General features: G+C 56.5%; 1 protein-coding gene across 2 annotated transcripts; it reads left to right on the top strand.

Moving 5' to 3' along the window:
* Positions 1–502: 502 nt before the first annotated feature.
* Pwwp3a (PWWP domain containing 3A, DNA repair factor) lies at positions 503–19,627 on the top strand. Of its 2 annotated transcripts, none has more exons than XM_077109853.1 (14): positions 503–544; positions 1,830–1,955; positions 2,511–2,596; positions 3,639–3,709; positions 5,650–6,414; positions 7,311–7,412; positions 10,178–10,248; positions 11,642–11,718; positions 12,291–12,351; positions 14,031–14,106; positions 14,426–14,476; positions 15,507–15,943; positions 16,883–16,971; positions 19,264–19,627. In XM_077109853.1, exons 2-14 carry the CDS (start codon positions 1,899–1,901, stop codon positions 19,316–19,318), a joined length of 1,998 nt encoding a protein of 665 aa, XP_076965968.1. In that variant the 5' UTR covers positions 503–544; positions 1,830–1,898; the 3' UTR covers positions 19,319–19,627. The 2 variants fall into 2 exon arrangements, with proteins under 2 accessions (XP_076965968.1, XP_076965967.1); XM_077109852.1 differs by lacking the exon at positions 503–544 and adding an exon at positions 553–657.
* The last annotated feature ends 1,851 nt before the right edge of the window (positions 19,628–21,478 follow it).

The following is a 21,478-nucleotide window of genomic DNA, read 5'->3' as shown; positions in this document are numbered from 1 at the left end:
GGGCTCCCCAGAGGGTCAGCGCCTGGACCCTGGTCCCTGTGGCACAGGCTGGGCCTGCAGGACCCTCTGCGTGGCTAGATGGCCCTGTCGCCAGCAGTGGACGTCACTCAACTTCCCCCACTGCTGGCTGGGGGCCCAGTCGGGGGCACATGCGGGTGTGCTGGCTTTGGGGTGTGGACCGGATTGGCTGGGCAGCACTCCGAACTGGAAGGTTCTGTCGGGATCATCGCGAGCGCCGCGGTGACCCGTCCGTCTTCCCGCAGGGACCTGGTGTCGGCGACCGCGGCCTGACCGGAACACAAAGGCACGCGACGCGGGAAGGCAGGCGCCGGGCGCAGCGACCCGAGGGGCGCCCGAAGACGACCTACGCATGCGCGACGGCGTGGGCGTGGCCGGCGTCGGGCCGCGGCGGCTGGTGCGGGGGCGGGTTGGGGAGGCGGTGTCGGCGTCCCATTGGACAGCGGCGGACCTGGGGCGGGGCTTGGCTCAGCCGCGAGGCAGGCTCCGCCTCCAGCCCGCGGGGAGCTGCGCGGCGGCGGCGGCGGTGAGCGCGGGGGCGCGGGCGGCGGCGGTTGGCGGGCGGGCCTTCCGCCGTTGGGGCCGCCGTGGCCTCCTCGCCTGGGCTGGGGCGCTGTGCTGGGCAGGCCGAGGCGCCTGGTGAGCGCGGCCCCCTGCGCCTCTCGGGTCGGCCGGGCGGGGCTGAGGCGGCGAGGCCCAGGCGGGCCTGGGGTAGGGGCGGCCGGGCCCGGAGGCTCGTCCGCGGCGTGCGCCCGGCGCTTGCGGCCCGAGGCCCCTCCGGGGCCGGGGCCGGGGCCGGGGCCGGGGCCGGGTCTCTGCTGCCTGCACCCCACCTTTCCCTGAGCCTTGGCCTCTCCTGCCGGTACCGCCTCCTCTCTGCCTGCGCCCCACCCTCCCTCTCCTTCCCGAGCCCGTCACTGCTGCCTACGCCCCCGCCGGCCTGCAGGCCGTGCGCGCAGCGAGCCCCCTTCCTGCTGCCCCGAGACCCTGCTGCCTGAACCGCCATCCCTCCACCTGAGCCCTGCTCCTGCTGCTTCCTGAATCTCCCCTCTGCCACGAAACCCCTTCCTCTGACTCTGTGATCCCCCTGCTGCCTGAGCCGTCTTCTCTGCTGGGTCCTCTCCTTTCCTCACTGATACGAACCCCCTCTTCTGCTTCCTGAAACCCTTTCTGTCCGCTTGAACGTCTGCTGTGAACTCCCTTCCTGCTTGGACCCCCTCCCCTAGTGACCCCTTTTTTTCTGCCAGAGCGCCCCCCCCCCCCGTGAAATAGCACCCCCCAAAAAAACCCAAAACAAAACAACTTTCCATTTCTTGTCAACAGCCAAGGCATCTCATCTCTTACATGGGCGGAGGGACCGGTCTGCAGCTGTCTCTGTCCTTTTGGGGATACAGCAGCTGAAAGAACATTCATTCTCTCTGGATTTTGTGTGCTGTGGTCAACTGTTAGCTCCCATACCCAGGCAGGGCCTTACGCATTTATTGCCTAAACCGTCCCTTGTGTGGAGGTCATAGGCTGGCCTTCAGTGTAGAGATGATTTATTGAGAAGTCTTTTCAAAATGGTATGGGAAGAACTGCTGGGAGGGAATCTGCTGTATTTTATTTATGGGAAAAAAAAAAAAAAAAAACAAAATAAACCACAGGCACCTGCCTGTGACTGAGGCCAGTTTGTCAGTTTGCTCGGTGCCAGGTTAGGGAACCGAGTGGTGTAGTGGAAGATAAGCTGAGCTAACCTGTGCCCTTGAAGATGGTGTCTGCATGAAAATTGCCAGCAAATGCCTTTATAAACCACCCTGCAAATTCTGTTGCAGGGCACGTGGGCATCAGACCTTGAAGCACTTTGTGCCAAATCGTTACCACTAACCACATGAGCCTAAATCATGACGGATGCCAAGTACGTCCTCTGCAGATGGGAAAGGCGATTGTGGCCTGCAAAGGTGACAGCAGTTACTCTATAATTGCAGGAAATGGAAATGACTTTCAGGTGACAAGTAAAATCTTCATCAGGCACCAATACCTAGGAGTGCTTCCGTGAAATAATTGAACCTGAACAGTTGGCGCCTGGGTCTGTTGGCACGGATTCTCATTCCCCATATAATGGGGTTTTGGTCTAATGCTTAAAGGTTCTACTTCCAGAAGTATCATTTATTCACACACACACATCCACAAAGGAAAGAAATAGGAAAATAACAGCTTTAAAAATGCATATAGGGCTCCGACTCAGAATTCCTGGCAAGAGGCTCGTGGTGGTAATGCGTGGGGTGGTGTTTGGGGTGCCTTCCTGCCGCAGCATGAAAGGCCCTGTGGATGGGAGCCTGAATCTTGGGCTGGGAAGCCCACTGGTCTCCTTGTCTGAATTAGAGGAAATTAGACTGGCATTTGAAATCTTTGGTTGCATATGTGAGAAGAACTTGGTCTCTTTGTAATCCTGTTACCTCTGTGTCTCATTTTGTCTTAATAACCAGGATTGTTGTTATTTTTTTCAAACATAGGTTTTGGCCAGAACTGAGACTTCAACAAAAAATAAGAGAAAAAAGGAATTCTTTCTAGATGTTCAAATACTCTCTCTAGAGGAAAAGTTAAGTGTTGTATATTTTAAGTCTTCTTTTTTCTGTGTGGGCTTTGTGATCCCTACCTGACAGTGAAGTCCGCTCTTGAGAGCTCATGAACTCCTCCCTCAGTCAGTATCAACCTTGTGAAGGAGTGTTCCTAATAACCTTGGAGGACAACTGGTTTTATTTTAGGCCTGTTTGGAAGCTTAAGTCTAAATGAGACCATGTGTGCCATTTAGAAAGAGATAGCACAAAACTTGCGAGAACGTGAGCAATGTGCAGGGTCAGCTCTCCTGGGGGTCCACACGGGTATTTCTTTCCGACAGATCAGTGGGTCTTGTTGCAGACTCCAGAATTTTGAAACGTTTGGGTTTTGAACCTGTCACACCAATAGAAACTTATTTTTCTGCATTGAAAAAGCAAATAAACGGTTGTGGGGCAGTGTGTTGCTTGTTCTGCTCTTGGTGACCTGCAGGTAGAGCAGTGTGGACCACCTTCAGGGCGATGGCAGAGTCCGAGAGTCCTCTTCTTCTTCTCGGGGGGGAGGCCTCCCTGCCCTCTCCTTCCTGTGTCTGCAGAGCTGCCTCCTGAGCCTGCCTGGCCCCCAGCTCGCTCTCCCTGCGGCTGGGCAGTAATTGAATACTCTGACTTACAAGGAAAGCACATCCTTTTAAACTGAAGTGCGCCTGCTGGGCTGTAAACAGCTGTCAGGGACATTACCTACTCTGAAAACCTAACAAAGGAGTTATTTGTGCAGTTGAAAGTAGGATTTGCCTCATAAAAGTCAAAATTTGAATTCATTTTTACTCTTAACTCCAGCCAACCTTTCTATCTTAAAAGAGGGGGAAAAAAAAAAGCAAAAAAAAAAACAAAAAAAACCATCCACCAGGGTCCTCGCTGCCTCTAACCTCAGGCAGAGAAATTCCTAGTTGGCTGTTACTATTGGTGTAAGTGGGAGGTTGAGGAGGAAAATGAATTTAATTCTTTTGTCATCTGAAGAGAAGCATGTTTGAAAATGTCTTTGTGGCCTTGGCTGGTAGCGTGTAGCCGTCCCTTCTGTCTCTGCAGAATTCAGGTGAAGAGCTCGGAAGTGGAAGCCCTAGAGAAGTCTCAGATTGAGAACATTGCCTCTTTCTTAGGTAAGCGCACATTTCAAGGGATGGTCAGCCTTAGTAAATGAGAGCATTTGGAGGACGCGGAGACCACTTGGAGTAAAAGCTCACCCCGGGCCCTGTTCTCACAAGGCGGAGTGTGAATGAAGGAGGGGAAACGTGGATCTGCTTTCTTAAACCTTTTCAGAATTTAACTCTAGGATCAGTTCTGTTCTTTCTTGTGTGTGATTTTTTTTTTTTTTTAAACAAGTTGTGGTGCTGGGTTGGAACCAGAGCTTTGCACAAGCCAGGTGAATGCACTGCTTCTGAGCCTCACCTGGCCTGGAGTCCTGTTCTTGACCCACCTCAAGGCCCTCTCCATACAATGAGGTTTCCAGAGCTCAAGGACATAGTGGGCTTACTCCCATGAGGGGGGGGTCTTTTTCTTTGCCCATCCCATGACTGTGAGATGACTAAGTTACCACCTAGTCTGAGCCTGGGTCTTGAAAAGTGGTCATTTGTGTGCTTAGAAATCTAGGACAGAGTCCAGGGGAGGAAGCACGGGCTGGCCTTCTCTACAGAGCCTCTGCAGCGTGGTGAGGCAGGCCGAGGCAGGAGTGGACGGGGGCTCTGCCCCTGCTCTCTCAGCATGAGCCTTTCGTGGCTGGGAAAGACTGCCTGAGCCTGGTGGAGTTGGGACCTGTCGGTACACAGCTCGGGAGCATCGGCCTCTGTGCTCACCGAGTCATAGATCCACAAAAAAATTTTTTTCTACCTAGAAATGCCAGTATTTAACCCAGTGGCAAAAGAATGTTTTGTGAAAAGATTGACCAGAATCCTTCCCATGGTGTTTGTAAATTAAGGCCTGGTTTCCTGGTTTCCTGGACAGCTGTTGTCACTGGAGCCGGATGTGTGCCTGCCTGCCCCAAAATGCTAACCACGTCCTTGGGTGGCATCCCGATGGCTGGTTCAGGCTGTGTTGCAGGGCAGGTTACTTATGGGTGCTTTTAATATTAAACGGGGTGCTGGGGATGTGGCTCAAGCGGTAGCGCGCTCGCCTGGCATGCGTGAGGCGCAGGTTTGATCCTCAGCACCACAAACAATGATGTTGTGTCTGCCGAAAACTAAAAAATAAATATTCTCTCTCTCTCTCTCTCTCTCTTTCTCTCAAAAAAAAAAAAAATATTAAACAGGGGCAAAATGTGGTTTTGATTGAGGCATTACACCTGCTGAGCTGCGGCATTGCCTCCCTCGTCCTGTTCAAATAGCAGCGCTGGGTCTGTATGTTGGAATGAATAAGTAAAACAGTTGCCCAGGAGGATGGGCTAGAGTCGAAGGACCCTCGGATAGCTTTCCTGGCTTTGAAATGCCCTTGTGAAGAAGTGAGGGAAATTTGGGGCTGGGTTTGGGGCTCAGTGGTAGAGCACTCACTAGCACGGGGAAGGCACTGGGTTCGACCCTCAGCACCACATAAAGGTAAATAAGGTATTGTGTCCATCTACAGCTAAAAAAAAAAAAAAGTGAGGGACATTTACCAGCCCACAATGAGCTTTCAGAGGGCTTCCTCACTGCCCCTTGCCCCACCCAAGAGCAGCTGCCAGCGATTTCTTTCTTTAGTTAGCATTGGTTTTTATTGACCCTGATTGAATTTGAAATTGTATGGTTGAGAGGATTTGCAAAACATTTGAATACATTTTGCTCACAGTATTGTTTTGTAACTTGGAAGAATTTATCTTGGTAGCGAATCAGGTTGAGGTCAGTGAATTTTTCTTTCTTTTTTTTTCTTTTTCCTTTTTTAAAGATTGCAGCCCTGAATGAATAGCTGTCTTGTAGCTTTGTCCCCTTTTCAGGGAATCGTGGGTGAAGAACGTTAGGCCTACTCTTGCCTCATTTCGGGCGAGTGCTAGCGACCACGGTGACTGTGGATGTGTGGCCGTGGCAGCCCCTGGGCACCTGAGCGTGACAGGTGCTCTGTCTTGCCCCTGCAGCCTCACAGGAGGAGGTTCCTGCTGCACCCCTGGAGGAGCTGACCTACAGACGGTCGCTGCGGGTGGCTCTGGATGTTCTGAATGAGAGAGACCGCATCTGTCAAGAAGGCCCTTCCCGGAGAGAGCAGCTGCCCACGGACGTGGCTTCTCTGCCCCGTGATATTCTCTTTCCATCTTTTCTGCCTGAGAGGAGGTGGAAATATGCACAACATGACTTGTCAGGTTTGTTCACTTGTGAAAAGGCCCCTAACTGCAAAATGGACCACAAGAAGGAGCTCAGGAAAAATGAAAACCCAAGAGCCCAGTCGGTCAGTCCAACCAACGATGGTTGTCAGGGTGGTAGTAGGTCAAGCAACCACCGAAGCAGTCGAACGCGGGCAAGTAAAAGAAGAAGGAATTCAGCCCCGAAGTCCACCTGGTGCCAGGGGGTGCCTGCACTTCCAGGGGCAGGGCTGGAAGAGGAAAGCCAGGGAGAGCCTGGCCGCTGGATGACCCTGTCCTCACCTTCCCGAGCCAGGGAGGATGATCCGTGTGCCAGGGCTGAAGGACGTGATCCAGGCTTGCCATCAGGCAGCCTCACAGTGCCCCCAGCCCAGGAGGGGGCCGGGGGACGCCTGATGAAAAGGCTGTGCCTAGATGGAGGCCGGAGGCTGCAGACTGCACAGCTGGAGCCGGCGGCCTCAGGGGCAGCGCTGCCTCCGTCCAGCACTCCTGCAGAGGAAGCGAGACACCCTGGTCTGCAGGCCCATGGCCAGCTGGAGCAAGGTAACCCCCGCTGCTGGCCCTGGGAGGCAGCACTCGGGCTCTGCCAGGATGGAGCAGTTGGCTGGCACTTGGTGTTTCTAACCAGATCTTACTGAGACTGTTACCAAAATAGATCCAGAGCAGAGTTTCTCCTTCCTTTGTGTTTGTCTTCCCACTGAGTTATAATTGCTTTAGATTCTCCCAGATACCATGTCTGTACTATTGTTGGGGATGGGAGTAAGTGGGACCTGTGGCCCTGGTGGAGTGTGGCTGAGCAGCTGCGCCACGTCTAGACACACAGGCGGGGAAGCGTGGTGCCCAAGGCTCTCGGCACCTCTTTATTCTTAACCTTGCGGAGCCAGTTGCCCTCCCATTCGGTGAGACAGGACTCGTCTGGGGAATCGCCGTATAGACAGCTACGTGTAGTTCAGGCCCGTGCTGGGATCCCCATCCCAGCCTCCAGCACCTCACTTGCTTTTGAAATGTCGATTCAGGAACCCTCACTACCACAGGGTCCAGTATCAGGAGTGAGCTCCCTGCAGACGTCTGCACGGCTCTGGGTCTCCATTCTTACAGCCCACCTCTCACCCTGTAAAGGCTGAGGAGCCAGTTTGTGCCTCCACCATTTCCTGAAGTGACCATGCCTGCACCCCTGCCTTGTCTCAAGTCAATTCTCAGGCTGGCAGGGGACAGTGCAGCAGGACAAAAGAAGCAAGTCCCTCTGAATTCGCTCGGTGCCTGGCAACTTAGCCTGCTGCTGCCTGGAAAGGCATCTCCCTCCCCTTTGTGTTTACTTTTCTTTGAAATGAACCTGGGCTGGGTGTGGTTGGGCGAGGAGCTGCCTAGCTAGCAGGGGCCCTGCGCTGACCCCTGTGCAGAGAGGAGTCGTGGTGACACTCTAACCTTGCTATTGGCAGACCCTCCATCTTCTGAAGAGTCCATGGAGTGTGGTTCCATCAATTCCATCCTGGATGCAGATGAGGAGGACGAGGAGCCACCGAGGATCCTTCTGTATCACGGTAAGAAACAAGCACAGAGCTTGCTTTTGGGTGTAACAGGACACTCGGAAGAAACTGGGCCATGTTCTGAGACCGCTTCTGACATCTCCCTGAAAGGTCTCTTGCCATTGAATTTTTCTTCTACTAAACCAAGACCTGAGAGGGACCCTGAGAATTGCCTTTTTCTGTGTTCTTAAGAGTAACCAAATGGAGGAAGGGGTCTGACAAAGAGACCTTTGGCCCTCCCTGTCAGCATGGCTTCTGTCTGCTTGAAGCTCTTGTCCTGTTCCTTGTGGGAACCGGGTGGCTGAGTGAGTGGATGGGTCATATTGCCCTCCTTTGGGTGTAGCCGCATACTGCCTCCTGGGGGCACACCTCTGGCTGTGGTGTGGGAATGTTGGTCCTGGCGGGCAGTGTGTCCAACCCGAGGGAGCAGTGTGCACCCCCAACCTGTTTGCACCAGAGGTGATGTATGTTTTGGTGCCTCTGCACGCGGGGACAAAGGAGCTTAGCAAGAAAAGGATTTGATTTGAACCAGCAACAGGTGGCTTTGCTTCCGGAACCAGCTAGAACCTGCTGCATCTTAGATTCCCTGCCGCCCTGCACCTTTGCTCAGGCTTGTCCGTCATTGCTGGTTTACAGACAGATGCTCAGGATGGTTCAGACACGGTGCAGGGAGGTCTGTGGGGCCTGCCATGGGACCCTGCAGGCCAGGGCCAGGAGGTCCTGCAGGCGCCTGCTTACTGGTTGTGCAAGCATATGTGCACTCATGTGTTCAGGCACTCTTGGTGTGTCACTCTTTTGATATTTATTTATTTTTTTTAGTTATTGGCGGACACAATATCTTTGTTTGTATGTGGTGCTGAGGATTGAACCCAGGCCGCACGCATGCCAGGCGAGCGCGCTACCACTTGAGCCACATCCCCAGCCCCTGTCACTCTTTTTTGGAAGGGGTCCAAGAGTAGAGTCCAGGGTGCTTTAGCACTGGGGCACACCCCAGCCCTTTTATTTTTTGAAACAGGGTCTCACTAAGTGGCTCAGGCTAGCCTTGAACTTGCAGTCCTTCTGCCTCGGCCTTCTGGGTTGCTGGGCTCACTGGTGTGCACCACCATGTCCAGCTGTGCAGCTCTTTTTTTGTCCAAACTGCTTAGAGCTTTTTGTCATTAAGTAAGCATAATTGCAACCTTGAATTTTCTGCTTTCCCCCACGTGATGCCAACTCAGACTTTCACGTCTCCACGTGATCTTCTGAGTGTTGGTGGCAACTAGCTATCATTCCCTAGGGGTGATGAGAGGTGGATATGGTGCCAAGGCACAGTGCCTGCCTGACATGTGTAAGGCCCTGGGTTCCAGACCCATTTCTGCAAAATGAAGGAAGGAAGGCAGCCCATGTGTGGAGTGGTGACTCATGTCACCTGAACTGCCAGAGTGCCTGGTGGCCTCCAGCTCCCACGGCAGGTTTGCTGGCTGGGAAGAGAGAGCTGTGCCTTCCTGGAGGGCCCGTCCTGCACCTCTGCCAGCCAGAGCTGGGCTGGCCCCTGCCACACAACTCCTGGGTGCTCCTTTCTCTCAGGAGCTGGCACAGGTCTGTTTTGTTTTGCCTTTTTAAACCTTGTTACTTATTTGTTTATTGACGGTGCTGAGGATGGATCCCGTTCCTCAGCTGTGTGAGGCCAGCCCATCACAGCCCAACCACTGGGTCTCACCCAGCCCTTGAGTGGGCTTTTGTCCCCCGTTGGTTTGGGTTTTCATGCGTCAGACTCTTGGCAGGGCGTGGTGTGCGTCCCCTGACCCCAAAGTCTCTGGGAAGCTGATGAGTGCCTCGTTTGGGTGGGGAGCTATCGCCTCCTGACCATAGCAAGTGCCCCTGGCCTCTTACCCCCAGCCTGGTTTCTGCCAAGCGGGCCCTGGTGTGTGCCGTGGGCTGCGGCAGCAGCCTTCCGGTCGTTGCCAGCCTGTGTGCCTCAGTGTGTTCCTGGCACTGGTGCTCTCACGTTTCTAATTGTTCACTCATTCTGGGAATTTCTTGGGATGGGGTAGCCGATGTAGTTGGGTTTTATTCATAAACAGCTTTTTAGTTATCTCATGATTTAAAGATCTTCTCCCCATTTTAAGACCTTGGTTTCTCAGGTAGGCGCCTTGAAAATAATGTTCTCCCGCGTACCTCCCTGTGGGCCGTTGGCCCCATTCCTGCTTTGTGCCACGGGCTGTATTTTGTGGTCCTGGGGCTGGGATGGAGCTGCACCCAGCCTGAACCACTGCTTCAGGGAAAAGTTCTCTTTTTGTTGTTGTTGTTACCACCGGGGATTGAACTCAGGGACACTCGACTGCCGAGCCACATTCCCAGCCCGTTTTTGTTTTTTATTTAGAGACAGAGTCTCACTGAATTGCTTAAGGCCTTGCTAAGTTGCTGAGGCTGCCTTTGCCCTCACAATCTCCTGCCTTAGCCTCCTGAAGCACTGGGAGTACAGGCATGTGCCACCATGCTTGGAGGGAAAAAGGTCTCAGTGTAGGATACCTTAGGTTTACAGAAATTGCAAACACAGGACAGAACCCCCACTTGCCCCTGCTGCTGGTGCCTTCCCTGACCACAGTGTCTGTCCACTCTGAAGCATGGGCGTGTGTTGCATGGTTCGTGGTGGTTACTTGTGCCTGCGTTCACCTTGCCGGGCCCCTGGCACAGTTGGGTGGCATTGAGATGGCGGGTGCACGCTGATGGCTGGTGTCTCTGGAATTGCTGCTCTGGCAGCTCCATCTGCCTGACTCTCTGTTTTTTCTTTTTTCTAGAACCAAGTTCATTTGAAGTAGGAATGCTTGTCTGGCTTAAATACCAAAAATACCCCTTCTGGCCAGCGGTGGTAAGCACGACCCTGCTCCTTGTTGGCAGCCAGGCCTGCATCCTGGGCGTGCAGCCCTTGACCTGGTTCTGCTGCTGGGGAACACCAGTGGGTTTTGAGAAGCTGGAGGTGCCTTTGCCTAATGGAAGGGACTAATTATTTTGGCACAATTTAGTGTGGTTCATGGGTCAAAGTTGTATCAAGCAGAATTAGAAAAACCTTCTCAAAAGAAAGCACTAGTGGAGCCGGAGTGGTGGCTCAGTGGTAGAGTGCCCGCCTAGCATGTGTGAGATACTGTATTCGATCCTCAGCACCACAAACATAAGATATTGTGTTCACCTACAACTAAAAAACAGACGTTAAAAAAAAAAAAAATGAAGCGCTAGTGCTTGCCCTAGTGTGTCACTTTGAGCTTGTCCCCATTAAAGTGCGGGGGTCAGGTTTCAGCTGGGGCCTTCCCAGTGTGGGGGGTGTTTGCAGTAATGTGACTCCAAGTGGCCTGGGCGCCGCCCCTGCCTTCTCCCACCTCGGGCTTGGTGCTCATGGGCCTTATGAGTTCTGACTCTTGTAGCTGTAGTTGTTCAATTTTGTTTTCTTTTTCTTTTCCAATACTCCTGTGGTCCTGGGGATGAAAGCCAGGGCCTTGGGTGCGCTAGGCAAGCACTCTGCCACCCAGCCACACCCAGCCCTGACTGTTTCTTATCAAGAGACAGCAGTGTTTGAACTCACAAGGTGTCTGCTCTGGTGTTTTAATGGCTCTGAGCTCACCCCTGCCAGCAAGACCGGCCTGCGCACGGCTGACTGTGGTCACAGGGAGCCGTCGCACTCTGAGCAGTGTTTGCTAGGTGAAATAGGGCCTGAACGAAGGCAGGGACTCGGGGGTGGGGCCTCACCCCCTTGCCCTGCTGTGCAGGGCAGGCGGGTCCTCCTCCCTCCAGGCCCTGCCCCCACACCTCCCAGCACCTCCTGGGCTGACTGGTCGCTGGCAGGAGAGCTTCTGGGCACAAGGGCAGGTGGCCATGGCCTTGTTTTGGGGTCTCCTGGAGATCCTAGGGTGGTTTGGGTCAGGTCCACATGGTGGTTCCTCTGCTGTCCTGGGCTGGCTCCTAGCCTCTCTGAGCTGCCTTTGCTTGTCCCAAGAGTGAGGACAGGAACCAGTGAGCTAGTGGGAGGAGCCACCCAATGCTCCTCCCGGGGGCTGCAGTGGTGGGTGCAGGTACTCTCAGAATCCCAAGCGGAAGACCATCCAGCCCGCCTCAGAGGGGACACAGTGGAGAGCAGTGGTGTGGCTGCCTTCTTGGCCTCTGTCTGGGCCTGTGCTGGCTCTCCCCACCTGGTGGCACCGCTCACAGGCAGTGTTGGAGCCACCACTTCTTGTCTGTTCCTGACGCCGTCTCCTTGGCTTTGCCCACAGGTCAAAAGCATCAGGCGGAGAGATAAGAAGGCAAGCGTGCTCTTCATCGAAGGGGACATGAACCCGAAAGGCAGAGGGTAAGGCTGCTGTTCTTGGCTGTCTGAGTGGTCAGGAGGCGTGTTGGCGGCCCTCAGGGGGAAGGATGGCCAGGGCCCAGGCAGGATGCAAGAAGGAGCATGGAGGCTGTAATGGAAGAAACGGTTTTCAGAACTTCCCCTGCCAGCTGTGAAAGGCGGCTTGAGTGACAGGGCCCATCTGCCCAGACCGGTCAGAGCTTGCCTTGTGCAGAAAGCGTCTTGCCTCCACCCAGGCCTTGCTGGCTGCCTGGGGCGGGTCCCTTGGCCTTTCCCTCCCTGCCGGATCCTCAGTTGTGAGCCAACAGCACAAGAGCATGGGATCTTCCCTCCACTGGTGCTCAGAAGCCTCTTGTTCCTCCGGTGGCACTCTGGGGCTCCTGGGTCCTCCAAGTCCCTTTTGGGGTCCACTCTGGAGCACACGGCATCAGCGGTATCCCGTCCCTTGGGCCTAGCTCTGCGCTATCATGGGCAGCTGGAAGAGCAGTCACTGGTGGGGCTGAGGCCTGAGGAAGCTGGGGGCGGTAGTTCCTGAGGTGCTGGCTGCCCTGCTGACCGTCCCTCTCCCCGTCCAGCATCACCGTGCCCCTTAGGAGACTGAAGCACTTCGACTGTGAGGAGAAGCAGGCACTGCTGGTGAGGGCGAGTCGCCTGCTTGCTTCCTGAGGGTGGTTCTGTGGCTGATCAGCGTGGCCCTTGTGGCTTTGGGGTCCCTGGCTCCTGTGTGTCTGCCACCTGGGTTGGGAGCAGGGCTTAGAGCCCTGGGTTCCTGGGACCCCCATGCCTTGCCTGGTGCCAGGAGCCAGCTGGTCAGAGGGGCTCCCCTTCCTGAGCTTTGCTGTCACGGCTGGGCCACTTGGGAACCTCACCCTGCATGTCCTGTGCACTGTGCCTTGGCTGTGAGGGGTTGAGAGCCTGGGCTGTGTCCTGGTCACTTGCCTGGGCGCTTCTTCTTTTCCCTTTTTCTATTCATGCTGGGACTGGAACCCAGGGCCTCCTGTGTGCTAGGCATGCGCTAGCCACCGAGTCCCCATTTCCTTTTCCTGATTTCCAATCCTTTAGAAGGTGGGCACTGCACCCCCTGCCCGAGCCTGGCTTTCTTGGGAGTCGGCAGCCCCAGGTGGTGAGCTCGCCTCCCTGCAGCGTGGAAACCACGCCCTGTCCAACACCTGGAATGCTGGTGGGCAGGTGCTATTGGCAGAGGGTGGGCTGGCACCAGGGGCCACGTTGAGCCCTCTGGCCTCCCAAGAGAGAAACCCAGGCCCAGCAGGTCAGGGCCTGGGCCGCCTGCATTCAGAAGTGTCGGTTCCGCTCTTGGGAGTCAGAGCGGCCTCCCTGGAGGAGTGCAGGGCACTCAGGAGGGCGGTGGGGGCCTTCTTACCTTCATCCCTGGAGCACACAGGAATTGTTTCTCCAACTGGAGTCCTGGTCATGGGTCAGTGGAGCCTGGGCCCTTGGTGAGCAGCACCACCCACCTCCTTTGCTCTGAGGAGAGTGGGTTTGGTGCCCTGTGTGGGTGGGTGGCAGGGAATGCTCATGGACCATTTAAGTGGGTGGGGCTGGTGTGACCCTGAGTAGAGGGGCTTCGTGCTTCAGGCCGAGAAGTGCCAAGAGGCATGGCTCCTGAAGAGCAGTTTGGGGCAGCGCTTGGTGAGGCAGGTACTGGGGGCTCCCCAGGGGCCAGCAGACTGCAGGTCTTCCACCTCCAACCATGGCTGGTACTCCTCCGTGGCTTTGGAGTCTTCTGTAGGCTGTCATGTGACCACCTGGCTTTGTGGGGCCTGTGGAGCTGCAGCTGCCTGCTCTCTATGACCCCTGCTGCTTGGCTGTCACCAGGAGTGTCTCCTGCTGCCCTGGAGGTGGCCTGCAGGGCAGGCAGATCACGGGCTGGTCCAGGGCACCCATCCTCCTGGGTGTGTTGGGGCCACTCTCACAGAGGGCATTGGCCTTGCATCCCACGAGGACCCTGAGGCCTGGTGAGACCTGGCACTGGTGGCTGACATCCCTCCCTCCTGGGGGGCAGCATGTCCTCCAGCAGTCCTGCTGGTTCTGAGCAGTGTGTGGGCGGGCACACACACACAGACGTCCGACGACATTGGTGGGCACTGCAGGTGGCTGTCCACCTCCACTCCTGAGCACTGGCCCAAGACCTGGGCCCCTTAGTGAATGAGGAGACTGAGGCTCCAAGGGACTATGGGCTGCCCAGGGCTGCCGGGCAGGTGCAAGGCTCTGTGGCATGTCCTCTGGACAGAGGGGATGTGTGAGGTGGTCCTGCTGCCCTGCTAACATAACACCCTGCCGTCCGGGTCTCGCAGGACAAAGCCAAAGAGGACTTCGACCGGGATATTGGCTCCTGCGTCTCCCTCATCACCGACTACAGGGTACGGTTAGGTATGTGGGGCCACAGCCTGGAAGTGCCCACTGTGGGCGGAGCAGAGGGCAGGGCTGGCACTGGAACTTAAAACCCTGAGGGCTGGCTTGAGGTCTGGAGGCAGACACGCACTGCTCCTGGTCTGTCCCCCAGCCTGGCTGGGTGCGCCATGTAAGCAGAAGGCGAGGTCTCCAGGGGGCTCCTGCCTGGGGCAGGTCGAGCTGTGGGCTGTTCTGCAGCACCTTCTTGGGTAGGCTGGGAAGGACCCAGAGGAGGCACGCAGGATGGGATGCCGAAGGTGCTGGGAGGACCCACTCTCACCTTCCCTCTCCCCTGCAGGCTGCGGCTCTTTTGCGGGCTCCTTCCTGGAGTACTATGCTGCTGATATAAGTGAGTCCTGTGGCAGTGTCAAAGTGCCAGCTGGCTGGGAGGGCGTGGCTCAGTTGGTGGAGCGCTTGCCCCGCACGTGAGAGCCCTGGGTGCACCCTGGCACCACATGTCACGCACATAAGCTCACACGTGCTCCCATACTCACACACACATGTGCTTACACACATGTGCACACACTCACATGTGAACACAGTGAAATGAAAACATGGAAGTGGGATATGCTTTTAGCCCAAGGCAAGCTGTGAGAGACCCCCACCAGATACAGCCATGCTGCCCCTGTCTACCATGGGGCCTGCGTGGCTATTGGGTTCAGCTCGTCTGTCCTGGTGCCCCTCATCCCACAGACTGCATCCACACTCTTCCATGGGGGCAGTTACTGTGTGTGGCAGGGACTTGGGGAGTGCAGCCAGCCGGGCACTGGAAGGCTGGACAGTGCTTTGCAGAGACTGTCCTGAATCTCCTTTAGGCCAGGAGCAGGGTTTCCATTATTAATGGTTGCAAAAGGAGTGGAAAGAAGATGGTTCTCTTTTAGCAGAGCTGCTGGGGGGTGGGGATCTCTTCTCTGCTTGGGTTAAACATGGCTGAAGGGCCCAGTTAAGAGAGGATAACCGGGGCTGGGGATGTGGCTCAAGTGGTAGCGCGCTCGCCTGGCATGCGTGCGGCCCGGGTTCGATTCTCAGCACCACGTACAAACAAAGATGTTGTTACTAATATTTTTTAATAAATATCAAAAAATTCTCTCTCTCTTTCCTCTCTCACTCTCTCTTAAAAAAAAAAAAAAAAGAGAGGATAACCAGGATCCCGTCAATATGAGGGTCCTCAGGAACCTTAAAACAAAACTGACGTTCAGGCGCTTCCTGGGATCTGGAGGCGCCTGGTCTGCCTCCCAGTCCTGGCCACGGCTCCCGTTTGGCAAGGCCTGTGCTCCCTGGGCTGGGCGCACGGCAGTGTGGTCCACATGTGGCCCTGAAGGAGGCAGAGATCCTGCCCAGGCCCAGGAGGGGCCCCACGACATGTGCTTCTGTTGCAGGCTATCCCGTCCGGAAATCCATCCAGCAGGATGTTTTGGGGACCAGGTTCCCTCAGCTGAACAAGGGAGACCTTGAGGAGCCCGTGGAGGGCAGCACTGTGGGGCGCAGGCAGCCCTGCAGGAAGGTGCTGCCTGACCGCTCTCGGGCTGCGCGGGACCGCGCCAACCAGAGGCTGGTGGAGTACATTGTGAAGACCAGGGGTGCAGAGAGCCACCTGCAGGCCATCTTGAGGAGCAGGCGGCCCTCGAGGTGGCTGAAGACGTTCCTGAGCTCCAGCCAGTATGTGACCTGCGTGGAGACCTACCTGGAGGACGAGGAGCAGCTGGACCTCGTGGTGAAGTACCTGCAGGGCCTCTACCAGCAGATGGACGGTGAGGTGCTGGCGGGAGTCAATGGTGACAGCATTAGGTTCATCCTGGACGTGCTGCTGCCCGAGGTGAGCCCTGGGGGCAGGCCGCATCTCAGATGGGGTGGGAGGAGCAGCTCCTCAGGCCCCTGCTAGGCAGGCCTGTGCACTGACCTGGGGTCCCGACAGGCTCAGGTGGCTTGGTGAGGCTGTGTGCCTGTACCCGCGGGAGGTGGGAAGACTATTCACTTGACCTGCACATACTCAGTTGTGTCCTCTGGAACTGGGTGAGGTCTGGGGTGTTTGTGTTTGTCATGACAGGGAACGCTCCTGGGACACCCGTCCCCCAGGGGACGATTCATCCCCCACACACTGGGGATTGAATCCCAGGTGCTGACGGCTGAGCTGTGTCTTGAGCTCAGCAGGGTCTCGCTGGCCTTCAAGCCTGCAGTCAGTGGCCTCACTCCGCCTCCCAAATGGCTGGGGTGACAGGCGTGCATGACCAGTGCCCTGCCCGTAGGACTTTTAGATGCTGTTGTTCTACTTAGAGGAATTAACACTGTGGTCAAGGTCAGACACCCACTGCAGACCTCAGTGGCTCTCCTAGTCGTCAGCTCTTTTTTTTTTTTTTTAAGTTGTCAAGGGACACTGTGTCTTATTTGTATTTATGTAGTGCTGAGGATGGAACCTAGGGCCTCGCACGTCCAAGCCCAGCTCGCTCTCTACAGCCCCAGCCCCAGCTCCAGCTCTTGTTTTGATGGTTGACTTAACAAATCTCCCGGGTGCGCGTGTGGTCTGGGCCTGCCTTTTACTTTTACCGTGTGTGGTGACCTGGCCTCTGGTCTCTGGGCAGAAGATGCTGTTGCTGACTGGCTCAGTGCCTGCTGCAGAGACGGCTCAGGCTTGGGGCTTGCTGGAAGCATGGGCAGTCTGGAGGGAAGGGACGGGGCAGCTCTCCCAGCCTGGTGTGGGTTCCGTGGCTGCCCCAGCACTTGCTGCCCGAGTCCAGCTTACTCTGCCCTCTCACAGGCCATCATCTGTGCCATCTCTGCGGTGGACGCGGTGGATTACAAGACGGCTGAAGAAAAGTACATAAAGGGACCTTCACTCAGCTACCGGTAGGCGCCGGGTCCCGCTCCTTGTGCTACACAGCTCCTGGGCTACCTCTTCCTCACAGGCAGCCTGGCAGGGGCACCCAGCCTGTCACTAGACAGAAGACAATCAGCAGGTGGCCCTGGAGTCCCCGCCTGAGCCAGACTGCCCAGGGACCTGGGTGCTGCAGGAGGCTCTGGGCTGAGCGAGCGTTCTGGTTGCGCTCCTCGCTGACCTCCTTGGGCAGAGCCTGTGTTCGCACGTGCCCCCCCCCCCCACACACACAAACACACTGCACACTGCACTCTCCCCACCTGCTCCCACCCCCTGGCTCTTTGAGAAAAGAGATAAAGATGAAGCAGCAGCATGGCCCTGATCAAGATGTCTCCCTCTGGTTGGGATGTCTGGCCACCCTGGGACTTTTGGCTCCGAGAGCCCCTAATCCTCCTCTGGGCGTTCTGCCAGGCCTTGCTGGGAGCCAGGCGGGCTGCAGGGCAGTGACAAGCTGAAGACTCAATGGAGTCACAGGCAGGGTCTCTGTCCAGGTCTTGCAGGTCAGCCTCCCAGGCCCACTGTCCCAGCACCCTGGAGGCGGCTGGAGCTGCAGCTGCTGGGGAGTCCAGGGAAGGAGCCTGGGCTTGGCTGTCGCGAAGGCCCAAAAGCCTCCTAAAGGAGGTCAGGTTGGGTTCTGTTGGTGGGAATTGTGACCCTGGGCAGACAGAATGTGGTTGTCACTGGCTCCTAGCGCCTGACCCGTTTCAGTCAAAGCAAGTAGAAGTGACAGTCTGGGAGTGAGGCAGGAGCCACAGCGACTCCACGCCAGCCCTGCTCCTTCTTTTCCTGCCTCCTGTCTTAGCGCCTTCATGGCGGTCCAGGCGGGCAGGGCCTCCCTCACTCCCACAGCTCCCTTCTAAGGAGCTTCTGCCCTGCTGTGCCAGTATCAAAAAGCGCTACAAGCCGGCACAGTGGGCACACCTCTCCTCCCAGCAACCTGAGAGGCAGAGGCAGGAGGATGCAAGTCCAGGCCAGCCTCAGCAAAGCCCTGTCTCAAAATAAAATGGTCTGAGGGTGTGGCTCAGCAGTAGAGCACCCCTAGATCGGCTCCCAGTGCCTCAGGGGGAGAAAAGTGTTAAGAGTCCACAGCTGGACTGACGGGGAGCCCCTCAGCTGAGCTGCACAGCAAGGGAGGGCAGTCCCGTGCGGGGCATCTCAGGTGTCTGGCGAGCAGGGTCCAGGTTTTCCTTTGGCCTCCAGGGTGTTTTCTGCTGAGCGCCCCATCCCAGCACCATCTGCCCCATGTCTGCATGTCAGTGCTCCTGTCCCGTGGCTCTTCCCTCTGTAGTCCTGTGGTTGAACCCGGGTGCTCCACTGAGCTGCCACAGCCCCTTCTATTCTGCTCTGAGGCGGGTCTTGCAGAGTTGCCAGGCTGGCCTGGACCTCACAGCCTCTTGCCTCCGCCTCCTGCGTCGCTGCTGCACAAGGGTGCCCTCACTTGGCTTCAGGGCCCTCTGGGGCTCGCGGTCACCTTCGCGCAGCGGTGTCTCAAGAAGTGCCTGCCATGGCAGCAGTACCCTTTTCCCACCTGAGGTTCTCTCCCGTGCTCCATCGTGCGCTGCAGAAACGTGAAGACCATGTGGCCTGTTAACCCCGCATTTGCCTTCTGTCCGAGATGCCCTTACTCTTGGCCTGTGAGGCTTGTTGCCTCAGAGGTGTGACTGAGGATACTTGCCACAATGTGTCACCTCGAAGTGTAGTTTATAGCCTGGAAGGGTGCCACAGCTGGGTCCCAGCTCCTCAGGAGGCTAAGGCAGGAGGATGGCAAGTTCCAGGCCTAGGCAGCATAGCAAGACCCTGTGTCAAAAAAAGAACTGCAATTTGGTATTTCACAGTTTTGTTTTTTTTAAGATGATTATTTTAAAAAATTATCTTGCTGGGCTGGGACTGTAACTCAGTGGCAGAGCACCCGCCTTGCACGTGTGAAGCACTGGGTTCCATCCTCAGCACTGTCTTTTAAAAAATTGTGCAGAAAATGTCCCTGGGCTGGGTGTGTAGCTCCGTGGTGGAGTGCAAAGCCCTGGGTTTAATCCCCAGCACTGCCAGAAACGTCCGGCTGCAGCAGGGTGCAGCGGCGCATGCCTGTGATCCCCCTGTGATCCCAGAGTCTGGGAGGCCGAGGCCAGGGGACAGCAAGTCCCAGCCTCTGCAGCCTGGCCCCATGTCCAGCTCTTTGAGTGTGTGTGTGTGTGTGTGCGTGCACGCAGGCGCCCGCACACACAGTGACTGGTTGCCGAAATGATGGACCCTTTTGTTTTCTGAAGGGAAAAAGAAATATTCGATAACCAGCTCCTAGAAGAACGGAACCGGCGCCGCTGAGGATGGTGCCGCTGCCAGGACACTGTGGTCTGCGCGGCCTGGCACGGGGTGGCACGTCTCCCTGCGGTGCACGCCAGTGTTCTGGAGGGTCAGGACCCCGAGTGGGGTGCAGGGCGGGTCCCCCTCGCTGAAGCAGCTCCTTCCCTCGTGTCTGGGGAGGGTGTCTCTCCCCACGGGTGCTGCGAGCAGGCGCGCCCTGTGCTGGGCTGCTCCCGTGCTGTGCTGCTCCTGTGCTGTGCTGTGCTGTGCTGGTGCGAGTCTGTCCTTTATGTGACATTGCATCCAGTATTAAACGTGTTTTTAAAAGAGGCTTGTGTGATATGGCTCCAGAAGTACCGCGTGTTGGGTCTGGTTCTGTTCTGTTCCTCTCTGGTCTCCTCCCCGCCCAGCTCTGGCATTTGCTGAGCGGCCCAGGGTGTTGTGCTGGAGAAGCCAGCACCAGAGAGGAGCTGTTCCCACGTGCCACAGCCTGTGTGGGAGGAGGGGCAAGCCCTGGCAGTGGCCACCCCTGAAATCCTCTGCTTGTGTGCATCCCACAGCAACCTCTGAGAGCTGGGAATGGCTGTCCCCGGGGTCCAGCATGGCCACCACCCCACCTGGTGGCCACTGCAGGAGCGTGCAGAAAAACCAGCTCTGTCCTGGGCCGGCCCTGAGAGGCTGGCTTCTGCAGAGTCCTTCCCGCGTGTGCCCAACAGCCCTCGACATACCACACTTCCCCCATGCTCAGGTTGACCCTCTGCTGATTCGGGGGTCAGGTTTTTCTCTGGGCTGCTGAGCAGCATCCCAGGCCTCCAGCTCTTCCAGGCCAGGTGTGACAGCTCACGTGTCCTCAGACAGCCTGGGGTTCCTTGGGACATAGCTCTGGACACTTTGGGCTTTAATGACTTCCCATCCACCAGGTCCGCCTCTTCCTCCTCAGCCCTGTTTCCAGCCCCTGCACTGTGGCCACAGGCTGCTCCACCTGAGGAGCCTTCCCTTAGGCACGGGTTGCAGAGCCAGCCCCGTCCACCTGAGCCCATTCACAGGTTGGCTGCACGTGCAGACCCCACTTGAGTGTCTTGCACAGTGCAGGACAGGTGGCAGCACACTGTGGTGGGGATAACTTCTTCAGGGAACCACCTCCTGGGTGGTTCCGGGGCCACTTTTAGTGCTCTGTCATCTGAAAGGGCTCCGAGGTGCCCCTTCCACACTTTGGCCCTCTCAGATGCTCCCTTCCTTCCAGCATGGCTGCCTGCAAGACGACCTGGTGGGGAGGGCAGCACCCGACTGGCCGTGGCGGTCACACACCCTGGGTCCCAGCAGACAGTCTGGGAGACAGTGACATCCTACAGAGGCAGAGCATGGGTGGTGGACAGTGAGCCTCCCAGAGAGCCCTCAAACCATGTCTGTGTCCCCTCCCCTGACCTGCAGCCCCAGCCTCACAGGGCATCCCATGATGATCATAAAGGTGGCAGTGGGTGCCACGACACCCGTTCCTGAGCCTCGGTGACCTGCACACTGGGGACTCTTCCTGGTGGGCCTGCCTGGAGGGTGGCCTGGGGAGTCAGGGAGGCTCTTCTTCCTTTACTTCTGTGGTCCTGGGGAGCAGCCAGCCGCACTCCTGCACTGTCCCCCTGGGCTGCACCCAGACCCCTCATTTTTAACTTTTGGTACTGGGGTGGAAACTCAGGGTGCTTTACGACTGAGTTCAACCCCAGTCTTTTTGAGGACAGAATCTTGTGAGTCGCTGAGGCTGGTCTCAACCTTGTAATCCTCCTGCCTCAACCTCTGGTCTCTGGGATAACGGGTGTCATCCAGAGGAGAGCATCCAGCTCTCCTCCTCTTACGAATCCATCAAATGCCATCCAGGGCTTCTGTGACCAGCCCTGGTTATGGTCAAAGCTTGCCTCCAAACTCACTGGGGAGTAAGTTTCTCTTTGGTGACACGCCAACCTAGTAGGGGCTTGGGAATAAACGAGCAAGTCCAGTAGTACACTCTTCAGAAATGAACATGTCCCCGTTGGTTCATCAATTGTGACAAACTGCTGCATTAACACAAACCAGAATTAAAGCTGGGTGTGGCCTTCAGAGGATCTCTGAACTATCACCATAACTGGTATGACTCTGAAATTATTCTAAAAGTTTCAAATACAACTTTTATAACAGCACTGCCTGTGTACA

This window comes from Callospermophilus lateralis, chromosome 1 (genome assembly GCF_048772815.1).
Source record: "Callospermophilus lateralis isolate mCalLat2 chromosome 1, mCalLat2.hap1, whole genome shotgun sequence".
Taxonomy (NCBI): Eukaryota; Metazoa; Chordata; class Mammalia; order Rodentia; family Sciuridae; genus Callospermophilus; species Callospermophilus lateralis.
The sequence above is the reverse complement of the archived record's forward strand: the minus strand, read 5'-3'. Positions and strand labels throughout refer to the sequence as shown.